Raw genomic sequence first — 18,728 nt, 5'->3', positions numbered from 1 at the left:
CATTCCTCCCAGTCCCAGAGAGCTCAGCAGCCTCTCTGTGAGTGAGCCCAAGCACAGACTCACACACTCCAAATTTTGGGCAAGTCTGTATTTACATCCAAACAGTTTCCCCATCTGTTCTTGTTAGTTATTACAGGCCATTCTCTGGAGTGAGGTATTCTGGCTGCCATAACATCTCTGTGTTGTAATGAGGTTGGTTAGAATGGAACTCACTGAAGCAGCAAGAACTAATCACGGTGTATTGATACAAGATGTGCAGAGCCTAGATGGAGAGTGCTGCAATAATCTTTTGGGTGTGTGTGTGTGGAGTGGGGGGTGCAGGGAATTGTGTATGTACACGTGTGGTAGTAAAATTACTCATTAGCTGCAGTAGGTCTCGTTATCTTAGGGAAGCACATCAATGATTCACTGCTAAACAGGCTGTTTGGAAATGCCTGCTTTGCACAGAAGGCAGCCTAAACCAACATCCTGTGCAGTCCGTGAGCACCTGTCTCCAACTGAAGGAATTTTAACTGCTTCTATTTTCTCTCCCAGATATTGGAACTCCCTGAGTAATCTTGTGGCTTCACTCCTGAATTCAGTCCGCTCCATTGCCTCCCTGTTGCTGCTTCTCTTCCTCTTCATCATCATCTTCTCACTCCTGGGGATGCAGCTCTTTGGGGGCAAGTTTAACTTTGACGAGATGCAGACCAGGAGGAGCACATTTGACAACTTCCCTCAGTCCCTCCTGACTGTGTTTCAGGTAAGGGCATATGAGTGGTCCCCGTGGAGCCAACATGTTTTGTTTTCATGGGGCAGGATAGGTCCTGCAGCCTGGCAGTGCCCAGGATGGGACATGACCCCAACAGCTCCAGGAGCAGGGTGCCAGGCTGGGCTGCCAGCACGGGGTATTCCTTCCCAAAATGGGAACCAAAGACAAAAGCCCTGTGTGTTTGCAGGGCAGGACAGGAGAACAGCCCCTGCCATGTCCCAGGGCAGCACCTGTGAGCCAAAGGCCAGCCCTGCTGCTGCCCTCCCCACCCTGGGGAGCAAACACCTGCTCACAGCACCACAGAAGGAATCCCATGGCCTGTAAGCCCTCTACAGCTTTGGGAGTGACCCACCAAGGGCATCAGGATCACGATTCCACTGGCATGTGAGGAGAAGGGAAATGGCCTGGAGGACTGTGCTGAGGGCAGTGCTTTAGGCTGTGCAACCTGTCTGAAACAACAGGGCGGGAGGGAAATGCTTGGAACAAGAGGGGGACTTGAACAGAGTTGTCTAGGAGAGACATTTCAGCCATCATCTTCAAGAAGACACAGTTTTTCACACTTTGAGCACAGGCCTTCTTTTGCATTTTCTTTGTTCTGTTGTGGTTTTGTTGTTTGGGGTTTTTTAAATGTTCTAGATGGACACAGGCAGAGTCCCCATCAGCTCCATCCTGGGGGAGGGCTTGTTCTCTAGGACAGGGGGTATCTTTGTGTTAATGGGGTTTTCAAATTCTCTGTGTGGTCTAACACTGTATCCCTTATTGGTGGGAATGTGTCATTTAGATCCTGACTGGGGAGGACTGGAATTCGGTGATGTATGATGGGATCATGGCTTATGGCGGCCCCTCTTTTCCAGGAATGTTGGTCTGTATTTACTTCATCATCCTCTTCATCTGTGGAAACTGTATCCTTTGATGCTACTCTTTTCTGCAAGAGGGGATGAATTAAAACCACTATTTACTTTGTTATGTCAGAAAATAGTGAATTTCACACCTCGTTTTTTGCCTTTTCCCTAGGTCTGAATTTTGGCATTGCACTGCCAAAAGTTAAACAAGTTCATTCTGTTTTAGCTGGTACTAAGGCACATAAACAGTTGTAAGAGCCAGCTACGTGCCAGCTTTTCCACATGCTAGCTTTTATTTAGTATCTTTGCACGTTTAGTATTTTTATTTTTCATTCCCCTTAATTCTCTCATAGGTGTTCCTTTCCTGCCTTCTCCACAAATTAATCTCTGGGTGTTCCTACTGTACTTACTGCATTTTTTTATTTTTTTTTTAACTTTAAGTGCTTTTTTAGTAATATATTCCATGTGCTTCCATCCAAGCCTTATGTGGAATAAAAAGATGTATAATCTGCAATATGCTATATACAAATGCTGTAATAGGAGTAATATATGTTTGACATAATTGATTTATGTGAAATCATATATTAATTCATGCATAAACTAACAGGCCCTGTGTTCCATTTCAGTCTCTGCAATCTGTGTGTTCTTCAAACAGAAAATTTGGTGCTCTGTTATCTTCCAGCCCGTGCTGGTCTTGAGTATCTTCAGTTCTGTCTGTCTTTAAGGTGAAGTGAGGGCACTGTACTTCCCCCAGGAGGCACAAAGCACATTGCATGATTGTGCTGTGAGTGTCTCTTCACAGGAATTTGCATATAACACAGAGCTGCCATTCTGTTCCCTATCTCAGTTTGCTCCAAATTTGTCCATGTTTAGTTTCTGCTTCCCTAATAAATGACCCTCCCGTGTCAGAGGTGACATTTCCTTTTATACTGACGCTTCTACAAAGCCACCTTATAGACTCAGCCCAGCTCTTCTGGCCTTTGCCCATAATTCAGATCTCTCAAACCCTGTTATTTGACGTTTCAGTTGACCTGCATGCCCTCACTTCAAAGTGAGATGGTGCAATTCCACTTATCTGAAGGTCAAGGTAGGCAATCTCACTGACAGCTTAAAAAAAAAAAAGCTACAACTTGGATCTCCTTGTGAAAATGTGAGCCAACTCTACATGCTGGCTGACTTTGGAGCCTTTAGACCTTGGAGCCCAGAGGAGGAGGGGGATGTCTGTGTTTCCAGACTAAGCCTTGAACCAGGGCTTGCTTAGAAATTATCATGGTACAATAAGACCTGCACTCAAGAAATTTATAAAACAACCTTATGGTCAGATTTGTAACATGAGATGTGAACACTGACTGGTAGGACACGAAAAAACAGTTGTGATTCCTTGCCCTTCAGCTCCATGGGCATGACTGGCCATGCATGGACACTCTGCTAGGAGATGGCAGAGTTGTCAGCTCAACCCTTCACTGTCCAGACTAAATTAACCTCAGAAATGCTGATCAGAGTACAATCCTTGCTGTCCACAAAATGCCAAAAGATGCAAAGCATTCAGTACTCCTCTTATGTTCAGTGGGATTCTCTGCACAAAGGGAGACATCCTTGGGAAACTGGAAACTAAAATGTAAATTTGGGCTTAGATGTTTTGCATCAGCCCAGATTGTTGTGAAATTTTGAAAACCCACAAAGTGTGTTATCTGTGTGGAAGGAAGGTGTAGGTTTGTGCATGATGGATATGCACTTGTGTGAAATGGAAGTTTGGAAAATCCTAGAGATCTGATGACAGGTTGATAAAATTTTCAATTAAGAAACCTTTGGTATAATCTTTTTCCACAGTTTTCAAAGCCCGTTTTCTTTAAGTTGCACACAAACAGATATCCTGCTGAATGTATTTTTGGCCATTGCTGTGGACAACCTTGCTGATGCTGAGAGTTTAACATCTGCACAGAAAGAGGAGGAAGAGGAAAAAGAAAGGAAAAAGCTAGCTAGGTAAATCCATTTACATACACCTGTCTGCACACATTCCTGTAATTACACACAGCATGGATATATAAGAATATGATGCCTATACATACATGTGTGAATATGTAATATATGTAACTTGTCTGTATGTGTATGGATTATATATGTGATTAATGTAATTATATATGGAATTATGTATGTATACATTTTTATGCAAAGGAATTTCAACCATAAGAGAAGAAAGTGTTGTGAGCCAGGAGTCCCCCCCAGTTGCAGTGGTGTGAGCAGAGCAAAGGAAGTCTGGGTTACTGATGAGCTTTGAGAGCATCAGCAGAGAATGAGTGTGAAACAATGTCAATCCCACTTGCATCTCCCTACAATGCTCTGACTGCTTTGGGCCACGAGGCATATTTTCTGTCATTGCCATGATAGGATTTAGCAGCTTCTTTTTCTTTTGATGCCACATGCTGTTCTTCTCTTGCCAGTTCTTTTAGTGTTTCTGCAGACACTTAAGGGCACAAGCTGGATGAGGAGCTTCTCTGTCATTCCCAGCTGCCAACGCTGGGGAAGCCTCTCCTTTCTGGTTACTCCTATTCCCTGTCTTCCAGGCTGCCTGGAGGGGATCTCTTGTGCAGCTCTTTCTGCTCCATCCTGCATGCAGCTCAGCGTATTTCCCTCACTCTCAGGGTGCAAACATTTGTAGGCTATGTAGTTGGAAGTTCACAAGATATGAAAATATATGAAAATGGTCTGTGCCTTTGTCGTTGGGTGGACAAAGAGATCTCTGCTGACAGAGCCAAAATATGCATTTGCACAAACACACACACACACACACACATGCCATTGAGAAAGTCACAAAATAAAGCTACTATGTAAAAATAGATCAGAGCCTCTGCCTTTGCCTGCAGATGAGGACAAGGTGGACTGGTATAGAAACTGAGCTCAGAATGGAGATTCCAGCCCTCTGATTGTTTTCATGGTGTGTGCTGTACTACATGAAGCTCCTGAAAGGGAAGTATCTTTCCACCTTTGTAACTCTTCAGTTTTTATCTTGTAAAATTGCTAGGACTGCTAGTCCCGAAAAGAAACAGGAGATGGAAAAAACAGCTGTGGAGGAAGAGACAAAGGAGGAGAAAATTGAGCTGAAATCGATCACTGCTGATGGAGAGTCCCCTCCTGCTACCAAGGTAAGGTGTGCTGGCAGCCAGCACTCGGTGTGCAGTGATGGCATGAACAGCTGGGGTTTCTCAGGGGATTAAAGCTGTCTGCCTTGGCTGATAAAGGCTTTGATGCTTCTCCTTCCGTTTCTGTCAGATCAACGTGGATGATTATCAGCCCAATGAAAACGAAGAAAAGAGCCCTTATCCCACAACAGAAGCACCAGGTACACATCTCCTTCCTTGTACCCCTCTCTCAACAGAAGCTCCAGTTGCTAATGCACACAAAGCCAAGCTGTGGTATGCTGGAAATGCATTCATGATGGGACAAGGTGCTGTTCCTGCCTGTGTTTGCACAGCTATGGACTTGGCCCTTGGAAGGCCCAATACTGATCAGTCATATTTTATTTGATTCTCTGTAAAGCTCTTTATTGGAAAATACGGAGCTTTACAGAAAATCAAATCATATAAAAACCTCCCTGTTTGAAAATATGCATATGACAGTGTTTTCAGTGTGCTTTTTCAGTATTCAGTGGTCAGGGGAGTCTCACAACAGATAGTCATGAAAGGGAAAGTGCTGAATGCCTTTTTGCACTGTTTTCTAATCAAAAAGAGCAGCATGACATTAGCATAACTCTAAAAGCATAAGATCTCAGCCTAGAAGTGCAAGAAAAAAGCTGTAAGCACTAGTTAGGCTGGTTTTCAAGTCAGGTGGGCCTAACTTCATTCTCAGATACTTGAAAAATCGGTGGAAGAAATCTCAGAACTTTAAGCACTGTTCAAGAGACCCTGAATGGGGGGTAGGATTGGATTAGTCAGTTCAACTTCCATTCTTGGGAAAGAGCTGGAACAAAGGATTAAATAAAATATATGACTGCAAGATAAGGAGATGACTAGCAGCCAACACAGATTTGCCAAGAGCAAATCACATCAAACCACCCTTATTTTCTTCTAAAAGAGGCTGAAAACACTTGTAGACAGGAGAAAAGAAGTAGATGTCTCATTCTTTAAAGTTGCTAAGGCTTCTGGCCGTCCCTTACAGTGTTCTCATAAGCTGACTAGAAAAATATGGTCTAGATGATGGTGAGAGAAATGATCAGACCCTTTATGGGGAGAGCAGTGATAGCCCAAGTGAGTTTGTACAACCCAAAAGCCTGCCTAGAGTTCAGCTCAGTTCACTGTTAATGACCTGAATGATGGAAGAGGCAATATGCTTATTACATTTGGAGATGACATGAAGCTGGGAAGGACAAGAAGCATGCTGGAGGGCAGCATTAGAATTCAAAGAGCTCCTGAGGTCCTGGATAAATGGTCTAAATGAAATTGAAAGTGCCAGGCTCCACGCATAGACAGGAATAAACAATTCACAAATAAAGGATCTTAGGTGGCAGCTAGTTAGGTAACAGTCCTTGAGAAAAGGATCTGAATCTAATGGCCACAAGCTCAACAGATGTCAGCAACGATTTGCTGTCTTCAAAAAGGCAAGCAAGTAGTGAGATTTGTAACACAGAGAAAGAAGGAGCCTTTTGTCCAGTTTCAGGTTTGTTTTAACTGGCCAATGAAAGCTAATCAGAGCAAAGCAACTGTTTTATTGTGTGCACCATTGATAAGATCTCTGGAATCTGGAATATCATGGCTCTTTTTGGGTGCTCTGGTTAAGAGGAGCTGAATTAGAAGGAGTATGGAAGAGAATGGTGAAAACAATGCTAGTAGGTAGCAAGAACTAAGATTGAAAGAACCTTGGTCATTTGACTTAGGAAAGGCAGGAGAAACATCTTCAAATGCATAAAAAAAGCTCTACAGATAGGAAGAGAATTACCTCCATTATGAAGCAGCAGATTTAAGGTTCACAGCAGAGAGAATTTTCTAACAGTGAAGCTGTAAAAGTTCACAGAGATGGTTGTGGAAGCCCAGCATCACTGCATGTTGTTAAGGACAGGTCAGGAAAATGTCTCCCAGAAAAGGCTTCGATATAATAATTAATTGAACCTGGCTTGGCAGAGGCACGAACCAGAGGGCCTTTTGTGATCCTTTCCTGCTCTGCTCTTCTGTGATTATGTAACAGGCTATAATAGGCCATAAAGCACTTTCTCTTCTATTCCATGATTCCTGATAAATAAATGTCTGATAATAGGTTGATTTGATAGGGTAAAAAAGAACACAAGAGTTCATTTTGAGTAGATGGACAAGAGTTTCAGTCAAGCAGAATGGAAAACCGTTCATTGTGTTTGATTTTCAGTACAAGACGTCCTCACATATGCTGTACTTGTATTTTTCCATATTTATAGCAAATTTATCAGGAGTAGAGTGTGGTTCTAACTCTGTGCAATAGTATTTTAGCACTGCCTGAGGCAGGTCCCTCTGGATTTAGATTTCCCATCACCTCTGTAGACACAGGCACTTACTAGACACACATCTCCAGCTGCTAAAGGGTTTGTAGGGTCTTTAGTAAGAAGCACAAATTAAAACAGCTTGATACAGTTTTGTTTCTGTTTCTCAGCTGGCTTGGATTTGCAGACAATTACATTTTTTTTCAAGTGAAATGACAGTCATCTGAATGTCAATTTTAAGTCTACTACTCATAGAATTGGGGTTTATTTCCTTTCTGTAGATAGCTTAGAAAGAGTGGCTTATAAACGAAATACAAAACAAAACACTACATCTACTTTTTTTTTTTTTTTTTTTTCATGCAGCCATGCATAGAATTAGGGTGCAGAAGATCAAGTGAAAACACTTTTAATGCCTGCCTCGGGGTGCCAATCCCTGTCTTAAGATACTTTTGAACACAACCTAAAATATGAATGGATTATCAGGTTTTTTCCTGTCTCCTAATAGACAAGCAAAGGGACACAATCTTGGCTACTTTCCATTGAATGGCATTGATGCCATTTCTAAACAAGCCTGTTCTCTGAATTGTTTATCAATTCTTTGTGAAGACTGAAGATGCCATGTTCAGAAACCATTTGAATTGGTTCATTTTTTTTCCTCCTAACACCATAGAGTCTTTCCTAACCTACCTTGCTCATTCTCTGATTTGTTTCTGCCCCTTAAACCAATTTTCTCAATAACCCCTCCTGACTCTGCTGCACAGTGTTACTCCTCAGCCCCAGAGTAGCTGCAGCTCCTCAGGTCACCTGGCCTCTTTTTTGGAAGAACAGACTGGTTCTCCCAGAGATTTGTGTACACTAGAAGGATTATTATGATGATATGTTTATCACAGGAAGACAAGGAGCTAGTCTTGCAGTCTAGTACAGAAATAGACAAAGAATTTAAACGTCAGATGAAGGTAAAAGCTTGGGATGATTCATGGGAGCTTGAAGTAAAATAATGTCCTCATACAAGAGTTCTGGTCTTTGTACAGTAAAAAAAAAAACAACACAAAAAACCTCCCCAGCATCAAATTTCTCACTGATGCTGCCCTGTAGCCTGTTTGTGCTTGTATCCACGGCCAAAGAACATTTGCTTCTCCGAATGTACAAATGTGAGCAGCTGTGCTGCTTCTCTGTGGAGGTAGATAGCATGGGCAGTGACCTGGGATGAGGCTCTAATCCTGTTATTCTTTGTGAATTTGGCCCTCAGTGTTTCCTTTCTTCTGCGCCCTAGACTCTAAGTGAAAAGTAGAACATTGTTCTTGATCTATGGCTGAGGAACTGAATGTGTTTTTCAGTCTGAAAGTATTTGGTTCCCAGAGTCATTAATCTATATTTCTTGCTGCATGGCAGACACAAGAAAAAGAGGAGAGGAACAATGTTCTTTATGGTCTTGATGGGGCTGATCCTTCTGCTAAGGGTCTATTTTTCAGAGGCATTGTTCCATGCTCATTTAAAAGTGTATTTTAAGCATTCCTCTGAGTAATGAAAGAAGAATGATCTCACATTGAAGGAGCAGAGCAGGGACCCAGAATACTCTTCTCAAGTAAGAGTTTCAAATATCCCACATGATCCGGGGCATTGGTTTTCTGGCCTGCTAAAGAAGAAAAAGAATTTGCTTACCTCACTCTTTGTCAGCCTCCTCTGAAACCTGTAGATAAAAGGTGCAAGTGCAAAATATGGTTCTATTACATAAACATGCACATCAGCCTTAACACCTATTTTACAAGTCCTATGTAAAAAAGCACTTCTGAAAGATGTTTCTTTAATGAATAAAGTCCGTAGAAAGAGTATTATGAAGTATATTACACATAAAATTGAGCTGTTAAAAAATAGACTGACTTAAAAAGTACAAACTCTACGTACCAGCTCAAACATTTATGCACAGATCTATCAAAAGAATTTGAGCTGAACTCTTGGTACTGGAAGTGTAAAGAAAGAATCCTATTTGCATGTAATAATGGCATGCATTCAAAAATGGCACTTTTCTCCTCTCTCTGATATCCAGATCAGGATCTGTGCTGATTCATCTATTCTTTCTGATGTGTCCTGCAACCAGATCAAGTACAGTACCTCACTCTAAAGGAACACCATTCCTGGAACTTATATCTCTTTCTGGACTCAAGATGAACCTTTTAATTAGAGTTTCCTCCTTTGCAGTGCCTGGAAGATGAATCAGTTGTACCTAACATGTCAGGCTTAAAGTTGGGGGTTTTTTTCTGACTTGGAGGACAAGATTGGGATCTTTAAAATAGCAAAATCCTATAATGTAATTTACAAAAAGAACATCTGACTTCAGCAGGTAGAAGAAATCCTGAAAGGCAGAAGCTTCTCTTTCACATGCCATTTAGCCTTCACCTCTGCATTTTCTGTCTTGAGGCTGCTCACTGATCTACCTGGAGATGACACAGGTTCAAGAGTCTCAGCCTCATTCCCATCTTTCTGATCTTCCCCCCATTAAATTATAAAAGGGGACAATTTTAAGACTTTCTGACCAGTGTTAGTCAATATGTGTGTGCTCACTGCTTGTTCTGGGGCATACATGTGCTCATCCAGACACAGTTACAGATGTAGCAGCAGCTCCATGGAGATGCTCACAAATAGAAGAAAAACAATCTTGATAAACTGGAGGAATGGTCAAAATAAAAAATAAAATGTGCCCTTCAGCAAGGATGAGGTCTAAGTGCCACTTTTGGGAATAGTCAGAGCAGAAATGCAGAGGGAGGAGTGGCAGGCCAGGCTGTTGCTCTATGGTAAATAATCTGTGCTTTGTGCATATCAGACACTGATGGCAAATTAATGCCAAAGTATAATGAAAAGTGTCCATGAAGGACATTTAACAGGCAGATAGTATTGCAAGATACAAGAAATAATCTATCTTTCCTCTGCAGCAGTAAAACCTCAGCTGCAGGTTAATCCTGCAGATAGTCTGGAAGCTGTTTTGCTCTAGGAACCACATATTCTCCCAGAGGTATAAGAGTGGTCCTCAAGAAGGCAAAAGCTTTCTGCAAAAGGAAGGAAAATTTCAATTTTCTGTGTCCATGGAAAATAAGAAAGCAGATAATGGATCTAGACCACAGCAAGAAAGATTCAAATGAGCCATTAGAGGTGGCCTTTCTGTTTTGTTTTTTTTTTTTTTGCAGAAAGAACTGTGAAGCATCTACAATATTGAGAATGTTGTAGGTTTAGCAGCACTAATGGTTTTACAGAGAGATGAGACCAGGGTGAGCACTGGGTAAAGGGCACTGCCTCAAAGGAGGGAAGGGCAAGGAAACTCAAGGCTTCAGCATCCTGTTTTAATAGTTCTTAGATTTTGGCTCTAGTTATGACAGAGACAAATGCCCCGGCACTTTGGAATGGGTTGTATTTTGCATTAAAAGACAAAAATGCTTCTTGCAGCAGAGGAAGATGAGGAAGAACCTGAGATGCCTGTTGGCCCTCGACCACGCCCCATGTCTGAGCTGCACCTCAAGGAAAAGGCTGTGCCCATGCCTGATGCCAGTGCTTTTTTCATCTTCAGTCCTAACAACAGGTATTTAAGAGATTGATTAGCCAAGAGAAGAAAGTGAAGAGCTGGTACCCTTTCTACACTGGGCCCCAAAAATTATAAGGTGCAGAGCTCCCTTTCAGCAGTTCATACCAGAGGCCACTTCTCCTTGAGGGCATGAAATCCTATGAAATCACAGCTGTAGGGAGTACAGTGAAAATATTCAGTGGGAGTTCATGGCACATGCAAGGCTGATTGAAGACACAAATGATGAAAAAAGGGACACAGAGCCCAGTCAGTAATTGGAATTTCCTGACATGTCCAGGTCCAAACTGCAGGAGAGCCATCATGCAATCAGTCAAGTGGGAGGCAGCAGCTTCTTGTCCTAAGGGCTGCCCAAAACCCACTCCCAGTAGGGAGTTCACTGCTGCACATCAAGAGTGAGCATAAAAGAAGAAATGAGAGGGGGAGGAGAGTCCATAGCTCTGAGAGGTGTCTAGGGGGCACAATTCTTCTCTCACACTTTGCCCATGGGCCCCTGCAATGCAGCCTCATGTTGTCACACCTGCCTTCCCAAAACAGGTGTGCAGGACCTGTGGGTGGTCCAGGGCTGTTAGGAGACAGGTGAGTTTATCTTTGCAAGGGTACAGCAGTGAGCTCACTGCCCCATGGTCTGGGCAGCACCACGAATTCCAGTGTCCCTCCAAAGGACTCAGCCTTCAGACACAGCCCCAGAGGAAGGCAGGGCTGGACCTGCACTGCTGAATTCAGAGACATTCTTTTCCCAGCAGAGTTTGTGCCACTCCTCCTTGGGAATGTGTAACAGGGAGGGACTGAGGGGCTCGTGGACTGTAATGCTAGCTTTGCCACCCACCCCCCGTCACTTGTAGAACTAAATTAACCTCTGCAGTCATCTGTAAAATTGCTGTAATAGGTACTTGGAGCCCTAACAGCCAAGAGCAGAGCTAAATAGATTAATGAAGTGCCTGTAGAATTATGCACAGAGCTATTATGGGGTTTAACTCCTCACATCCTGCTACCAACATATGGGAAGTGGTGTAATGGTCTCCAGTAAGCAAGTTTGATGGGACATTCTCCTTCTTTACCTTTTGGTTTCCCACCAAGAGCACCAAGTGGGCCTATGTTTAGCATACAACCTGCATGGCATGATGTCTCTCAGAAGTCATTTTCTGATGCCAGCCTGCCCTGTATCCATTTGGCCAGGCCTGTGCCCTGTTAGCAAGGTAGATCCCCCACAGCTCAGACAGACATTGGCACCTTAAAGCTTGTATCTGCTGCTTTCCTCCCAAATGAATCAGGAATGGTTCCATAAATGAAAGCAAGGGAGGTAATTCTGGGCTGGCAGGTTTCAGACCACATGGAAATGACAAAAAGCTCTGTCGGGAGGGGGTGATTGTTCTCCTTTCAATCACACTGAGTGTGAGTCCTGTGTGGAGAGCCAGGCTGTCCCTGTGCTGGGGCAGAGGGAAGATGCTCTGCAGGGCAATCCTCTAGTGCTGCTGGCAGAAGAGGAAGGGGGAAAATGTTTCCCAGGTCTTGCTGTTCTTTGAGAGATAAAGCTGTGCCTCTCCTCTCTCTTGCAGGTTTCGTGTCCACTGCCATCGAATCGTTAATGATAACATTTTCACCAACCTGATCCTCTTTTTCATCTTGCTCAGCAGCATCTCCCTGGCAGCTGAGGACCCTGTGCGACACCTCTCCTTTAGGAACCAAGTATGCTTCCCATCCTCCTTCCCTCGCTGCCTACTGCAAGCAGATCATGACTGGGAGCCAGGAAAGGCAGAAAAGGCTGCATCAGAGGCTTTGGGAGTGCCTGTCTTCCATGGTTTCTGCCGTTTGTAGGCTGCGTGTGAAATCATTAGGTTTTGCAGGAAACATGAGTCAGTGCAGAATTTGGCCTCTAGTTCACTTCTGAAGTGTGTGTAGGGAAAGGAAGAACAGGAGGCTGAAGCAAAATTATTGTGCCCTGGCATTAAAGCGTTAGAAACAAGCTTTAAAAACGTTGATTGGGGATACAGATAATTCAATTTTGAGGGATTTTCAGGTTCCCTTTGGAACATTTGTTCTGCTGCCTCATGCTGTCTTTTAAACGAAAAATCCCAGGGCCTGATTTTCATTTTATTCACGCTAGTGTAAATCAGGAGTAACATTCTTGAGTTTCATGCTGTCACTCTGGGGGAAATTGATGTCATCAAGGTTAGAATCAGACTTTTTGAACAAGCTACCATTAAATTTGAGACAAACCTCAAAAAATATGCTGTGCTCCTCTCCTTACCTGCCTGGGGAGAGAAGAGGAAAGCATTCAGCACAGAGGTACATTCTCACCCTCTTTCATGACCATGCTTATTTTCCTTTTGAAATGCTCAGTGCTCCCTTAGCTTTGCCAGTGATTGTTTCCATTAGTCAGGGGTCATTGCAGAAAAATGAGGAGTCAGCAGACATATGCAATACCTCTGATTTCTGGTGTCTGCAGTGGCATTTTGGTGCCTCAAAGCCTGAAGAGTTTGCTAGGATTGAAGAGTGGGGTGACTTTTTCTTGTTTAATAATAAAACCTTAATTTAATGCTCCCTGAAATATCCTGGCCTGAGCACGCATTTGAACACATATGTGCATGCAGAGAAGGTGTTAATGGAAGTCTATTCCTAAGCATATCTCAGAGTGGCTTTGCATTTTGTCCTGAAGGAGGATGCTAAATAATCCAGTCAAACCTGTGCCACCAATAACCCACTTGTGCACAAATGAGGGCGCACAGCACGTAGGGATCAGTGAATGCCAACATGTATTAGTGCTGCAGCATGTCAGCTGGCAGATGGGCTCCTGACGTGCCACAGAAACTGTCACAGAGTCTGCAGCAGAGAGATTTAAATGAGAGGAGGGGAAAAAAGGAGTCAGAGCTGGTTGTGCTGGATTAAAGAGCTGAGGGTTTGAGGCAAAGCGTTGGTTTGTGTACGAGAAGCCACTGGCGTTGCGTGAAAATCTGTGTTTAGTTTTTGCAGGCACAGATGTTTAAAATGTGTCCTGCAAGGGGACACCGAGAAGATGTTTTGGGTTGCCAGTGTGGTCTTTGTACTGTGGCAGTAGAACAGTAAGATCATGTCCCCCCTGTGCCCACTCAGAGGCCTGGGAGGAAAAGGAAGAAAGCAAAGCTGAAAGCAAAGCTGAAATCAAACTGAAAGCAAAGCTGAAATCAAGCTGAAAGCAAAGCTAAAGTCAAGCTGAAAGCGAAGCTGAAATCAAGCTGAAAGCAAAGCTGTCTCTGCCTTCACTCAGCATCATCCCATGCACCAGGACTGGGGATGCTGCTGGCACAGACCATCCCAGAGCAGGACAGGAACAGAGAGCCCAGCCAGGGCTAGTGGACAGCTTGGACTCTGCTTTCCTGGGGCAGGCTGTGTCTTTGTTGTGTCACACAGGGCTCAGGCAGTGAGTGTTTGGAAGTGCCAGCCCAGCCTGACCAAACAGCCTTTGATGTCCAAGCAAGTCCTAAGACTGTACTCACAATATTCTCCTGTTTGCACCTTGGCAAGATGCAAACGTTTTAATATATTCTAGAGCAATTTCTTGTTTAGATAACAATAAATATGGAGCTGATGAATGGAGCTGCCTACAGAGGTGAAGCTGTGACCATTTTCATTAGGCATGATTTCATCTTTGCTAGCTGCACCTTTGGGACCACATTCACCAGTGTGTGCTGGCTCCTTTGCAGCCCTCTGGTGAGGTAAAGCAGCAGTAGGTACAGCTTAATAATTCACTTTAATCAAGTTTGCAGCTTCTTTATGTTGGTGGAGTCATGCAAAGCAGTTAAGAGAGTACCCATGAATCTGGCCCATTGATTATAAAATTATTCCATTTTATAAAATAATCAAATGTCAGGACTTACAAAGCAGCAAGGCAAAAGGATATTTCCAATTGTAATGTATGTAAATTAATATAGGTTGAAATCAAGATCTGCCCCCTTGAAGTGGCCCTTCCTTAATTCTCTAAAGATGCAAAAATTGATACAGTCCAAGATAGCCTTGAGGAGAATTTGGGATTAAAAATTGAGCAGTGAACTGAAGAATTTTGAGTTATATGGTATCAGAAATTGATACATCCACCCATCTAACAATCAATGTTTGCAAATCAATCCAGATTTGGGTTGTGTTTAAATAGTACAATGTGAAATAACCCTGGAATTTGCAGTAGCTGCCTCTCTGCATAGCAAGCTGTAAGAATTTATCCACCTGTAAATCTGAATGAGGATATATTCACTAAGATACAATAAATGCCTGTGGGATGAGAGAGGGCAGTTCCCTGTTTTATGTTTATTAGTGTTTTAGCAGCAAAGCTCTAAATTTCACAAATTATCCATTTCCATATATTGGCCTTCTGGTTTAAAACATGATTATGGTAAAACAACAACAAAGCATGGGCATGATACTTTTGATATTCAACATTTATAGTGTAGATAGCACTAAAGTGGCTTGGGAAGTTGAAATATACTGGAAACAGAGAGAGTTCAATCCTGCTCCCATAAATCAGTGAGAAAGTTCCCATTTACTGTGAGATGCCAACACATTGGCAGTGAAGGACATTCCTGTCCTTGATGCTGCTACTTTTGAAAGTCCCTTTACACTTCTGGACCTCTCACTGCCTGCTGTGACACCACTTTTTATGTTTGCAGTACGTGCAATGGGTATCTCCATCACTAGGCCATTCCTGGGAATGATGAGCATTTCAGCTGGCTGGTTATTGAGGATGCAAATGGAAAGATGCAGGATCTAAGTTAGGCACCTTTAGAGAATGACCAAATTATGGTTGCAGTACAAGGGCTGGGATTCTGTTCAATTGGCAGAGTCTTTGTTATTCATCCTAATCCAGAGCAATTCAGGACAGAGAAAAGAAATAGCTAGAGTATGATTTTGCAGTTTGCTTTTCTTCCTTTGAGAGAGGCACAGGACAAGACTGAATGGAAGTTAATAAGAAGGAATCTCATGTTTTCCACTGAGAGATCAGGCATTCTTTGTATTCTCAGTTTGGAATCCTATTTGGGAAAACCCTTGAATGTTATTTATGAGATTTAAAAAAAAAAAAATCCTACACCAACCAAAAAGTTATTTTGCCTCTATAGTGCTCATGAGATTGTAACTCAGGAAAGATTTCCTGTAATGTGCTTCTTGTCCTCTGTGCCAGGACCTTCACTGCATTCAACAGGATTTCACAAAACCATTCCCTATAGAGCCCTCCTCATTCCCTCGTGAAAAGAACTCATGTATTTGATTTTAACTGTGATTTCCCATTGGAGTGATCAGTCACTGACCTACCCTCCCCACTCCTATCCCCTTTTGTTTTTACAGATTCTCTTTTATTTTGATATAGTTTTTACTGTCATTTTCACCATTGAAATTGCTCTGAAGGTAAAGTGCCCATCTTCTCTACCATTCCTTGTTCACAAGCTTTCTGGTTTTCTGCCACTCTCTGTTGCTAACACACACGCCTGTTTGTTCCTGGGTCACGCTCAGTACCACTAACCCAATTGTGCTTATTTTTCAGATCCTAGGCAATGCAGACTATGTCTTCACTAGTATCTTTACATTAGAAATTATTCTTAAGGTAACCAATCTGAGAAATACACTTGTTCTCTTCTTTTCTTTCTCTTTCTTTCGCTCTTTCTCTGTCTCTCTCTCTCTTTTTTCTTTTTTTTTTTCTTTTTTTTTTTAACCTCGTTTTTATCTCTACAAAAAGGGTTGTTTTTCTTTTCATTTGACGTTTTGGCAGTTGCTTAAAAAGTCTCCTGGGAAATTCTTATATTCAAACTTGTAATTGAGGGGCTATAGCAAAACAATGTTTTTCAGGGGAATTGCAATGAAAGGATGCAATGCTGAGAAATGTAAGAGAGGACCAAGAAAAAGGCCATCCCCTGATAAATTTCTCCCTCTACCCTGGCTGGTCTTTCCAAAATAGGATTTTTCTGCTCTGCAAGAAGCTCTGAATGCACACACCTCTTACACAGGCTACCCCCAGAGAGAAGGTCTCTGTTCTGCAGAAACCAGCCCAAAGGGTGCCTGATGACTTCTGTGAGCTTACAGCGTGCACAGCCAAGCAGGAGGCAGGGAGCACAGAGCAAAACCTCACTTTTTAGGTGTAGAGACACAACCAAGAGCACAAATCACTGAGACACCAAGGCCAGTAGCTGCCAATGAACATTGCTGCATCAAAACCCAGCTTCCAGTTTTCCCAGGAACGTGCCCTGTACCAAGGGGAATGTGCAGGAGAATGGTTTAGCTTGGAAGAAAATAAAAATAGGCTGCCTTGTTCTTAACTCTAATTTTCCCAAATTGGTAGGCTAATAATTTAAATAACAGTAATTGAGCTAAGTTCTGGCTTTCTAAATGCTAGGTTCACTTGGCAGCTGTTTTTTATTTCTCAGCAAGCTAGTTCTAAGTGCTGGCAGGCAGTGCCTTAGAGTTGCTCAAATTTTGCAGCTCAAGACCCTAATAACAGTATCTATATGGAAGGCTGGCAAGCAGGGTGGCCCCTGCATATTTTTATAGTGAAACGTGCTTTTTTTTATATGACTTGAAATTACCAAAGCCATTATGTTCTCCAGGGAGATGTACACATTATGCCTGTGTGCAGTTTGCATCTGTGTTTACACAATAAATCTGAATGTGCACAGATCACATGGCAGATCCAAAAGGCCTGTCAAGAAAAGGAAAATATCCCAGCAGCAACGTTTAAAAATGAAACAATAGTTCAAGGCACCTGTTTGGACTCACAATTACTAATTCTGCATGCCCTGAAGGAAGTGGTAACACTCCTGAGGACTTCAGTGGAAGCAGAGCTTAACCCAGCCCATTGCCTGGGCCTTCCCAAGGCCCTCCTGTTAACTTCAGGGATTTATGACAACATCCCTGGATCTTCTCCAAGTTCAAGTGGGAGAACAGTGCAAGGACCATAAGTTTAAATTTCACGAATAGCTTGGTTTCTCAGTGCAAGTTTCTCTGCTGCCTTGCACCAAGCACATTGTTTTGCAAAACAGCAAAGTTAATGTGAGTGGTAAAAACAAAAGAATGAATGGCAGTGGGATGTTCAAGGCTGTAGAGAAACAAGCTTCATCTGCCCTCCTGTTGCTGATAACAACACCTGCACTCTGGTGAATGCTGGCAAGGTGACTGCCAAGGATTTTAAACTGGAATCCTAAAAGGCTGTGACTTGTTTAATGCCCCAGATGGGAGGCAGATATAGGTTGTACAATCTCTGAGAGTCTCTTCTCAGCTGAAAAAATCTCTCAACAGCCTTGAGAGAACCACAGTTTGTACTGAACTTAAACTCAGCAGAGCTTCCCCTCCTGATTTCAATGGTGTCTTTCTTTCAAGATTGCCATACAAAATCTAACCAGTAAAGGGCATCTTTACCACCTTTGTTATGGCAAGAACCCCTCCTCCCTTCCCCAGCTGAATGTGTCTACAAGTATAAATTCTAAGCCAAGACCAGAGTTTATACTTCCTCCCCCTCTAATTTCTGTCTGATTGATAGTTCCCTGATGTCATGGATGTTTGGTGAAGAAAATAATCTGATATACCGTGTGCCCTTCCACCCTGCTCTGAACAAAGTTGTCACAGGCTGGAAGCCACCAGCCAATACACCTGACATCCTGAGCTACTGGTGGGAGCCAGAAAACTCCAGTTTGACTTTCCAGTTCATACTTCCCAGCTGGAAGTCTGGCTACAGCTCATGATGTCTGCCTCAGGTTACTTTAGACACCTAACTTAGATGAGATTCAGAGGACCAAACTTAGAAGCCTTGTATTCCTGGATGGGAAGGAGAATTCCTAATGAAGGAACATTAGCAGTTGTGGGGATGGGGTTTCTCCAAAGCAGCTGCATTAGATCACTCACCGAGTCTAAGGTAGGTGGTACAAATACCCCATCACTCACCCTCTGTAACTGTGCCAGGCTCGTTTAGTCACATTCTGTAACAGAGCTCAGTCTAAACTCTTCTGTTTACACTGTCACTCAGTCCAGGAGCTGTGACATCCTCCTCAAAGCCACCAGGTTTTCAATACCTCTTCATACCCAGGCAGGGCAGAGCCTCCCTTGCAAAATATGAAATTATTTTCCCTCCCTCTGCCCGGTGATGCTCGTAATGTTTGCCTCCACAAA

General features: G+C 42.9%; 1 protein-coding gene across 36 annotated transcripts in view; it reads left to right on the top strand.

The window, feature by feature from the left end:
* The window catches only part of CACNA1C (calcium voltage-gated channel subunit alpha1 C), a 458,186-nt gene that overhangs the window by 357,285 nt on the left and 82,173 nt on the right, over positions 1-18,728 (top strand). For 19 of the 36 annotated variants that reach the window (XM_088164615.1, XM_088164604.1, XM_088164608.1 and 16 more), the window contains 8 exons: positions 535-742; positions 1,533-1,653; positions 3,462-3,576; positions 4,616-4,736; positions 4,864-4,933; positions 10,475-10,607; positions 12,167-12,296; positions 16,117-16,176. In XM_088164615.1, the coding sequence (XP_088020741.1) occupies positions 535-742; positions 1,533-1,653; positions 3,462-3,576; positions 4,616-4,736; positions 4,864-4,933; positions 10,475-10,607; positions 12,167-12,296; positions 16,117-16,176 (958 nt within the window). Of the gene's footprint in view, positions 1-534; positions 743-1,532; positions 1,654-3,461; positions 3,577-4,615; positions 4,737-4,863; positions 4,934-10,474; positions 10,608-12,166; positions 12,297-15,920; positions 15,981-16,116; positions 16,177-18,728 lie in introns of all 36 variants that reach the window. The other 17 variants (XM_088164617.1, XM_088164614.1, XM_088164594.1 and 14 more) reach the window with 1 other exon arrangement.

Source organism: Sturnus vulgaris, chromosome 5 (assembly GCF_052056855.1).
Source record: "Sturnus vulgaris isolate bStuVul1 chromosome 5, bStuVul1.hap1, whole genome shotgun sequence".
In the NCBI taxonomy this organism is placed as follows: domain Eukaryota; kingdom Metazoa; phylum Chordata; class Aves; order Passeriformes; family Sturnidae; genus Sturnus; species Sturnus vulgaris.
This window is presented reverse-complemented; position numbering and strand designations above follow the sequence as displayed.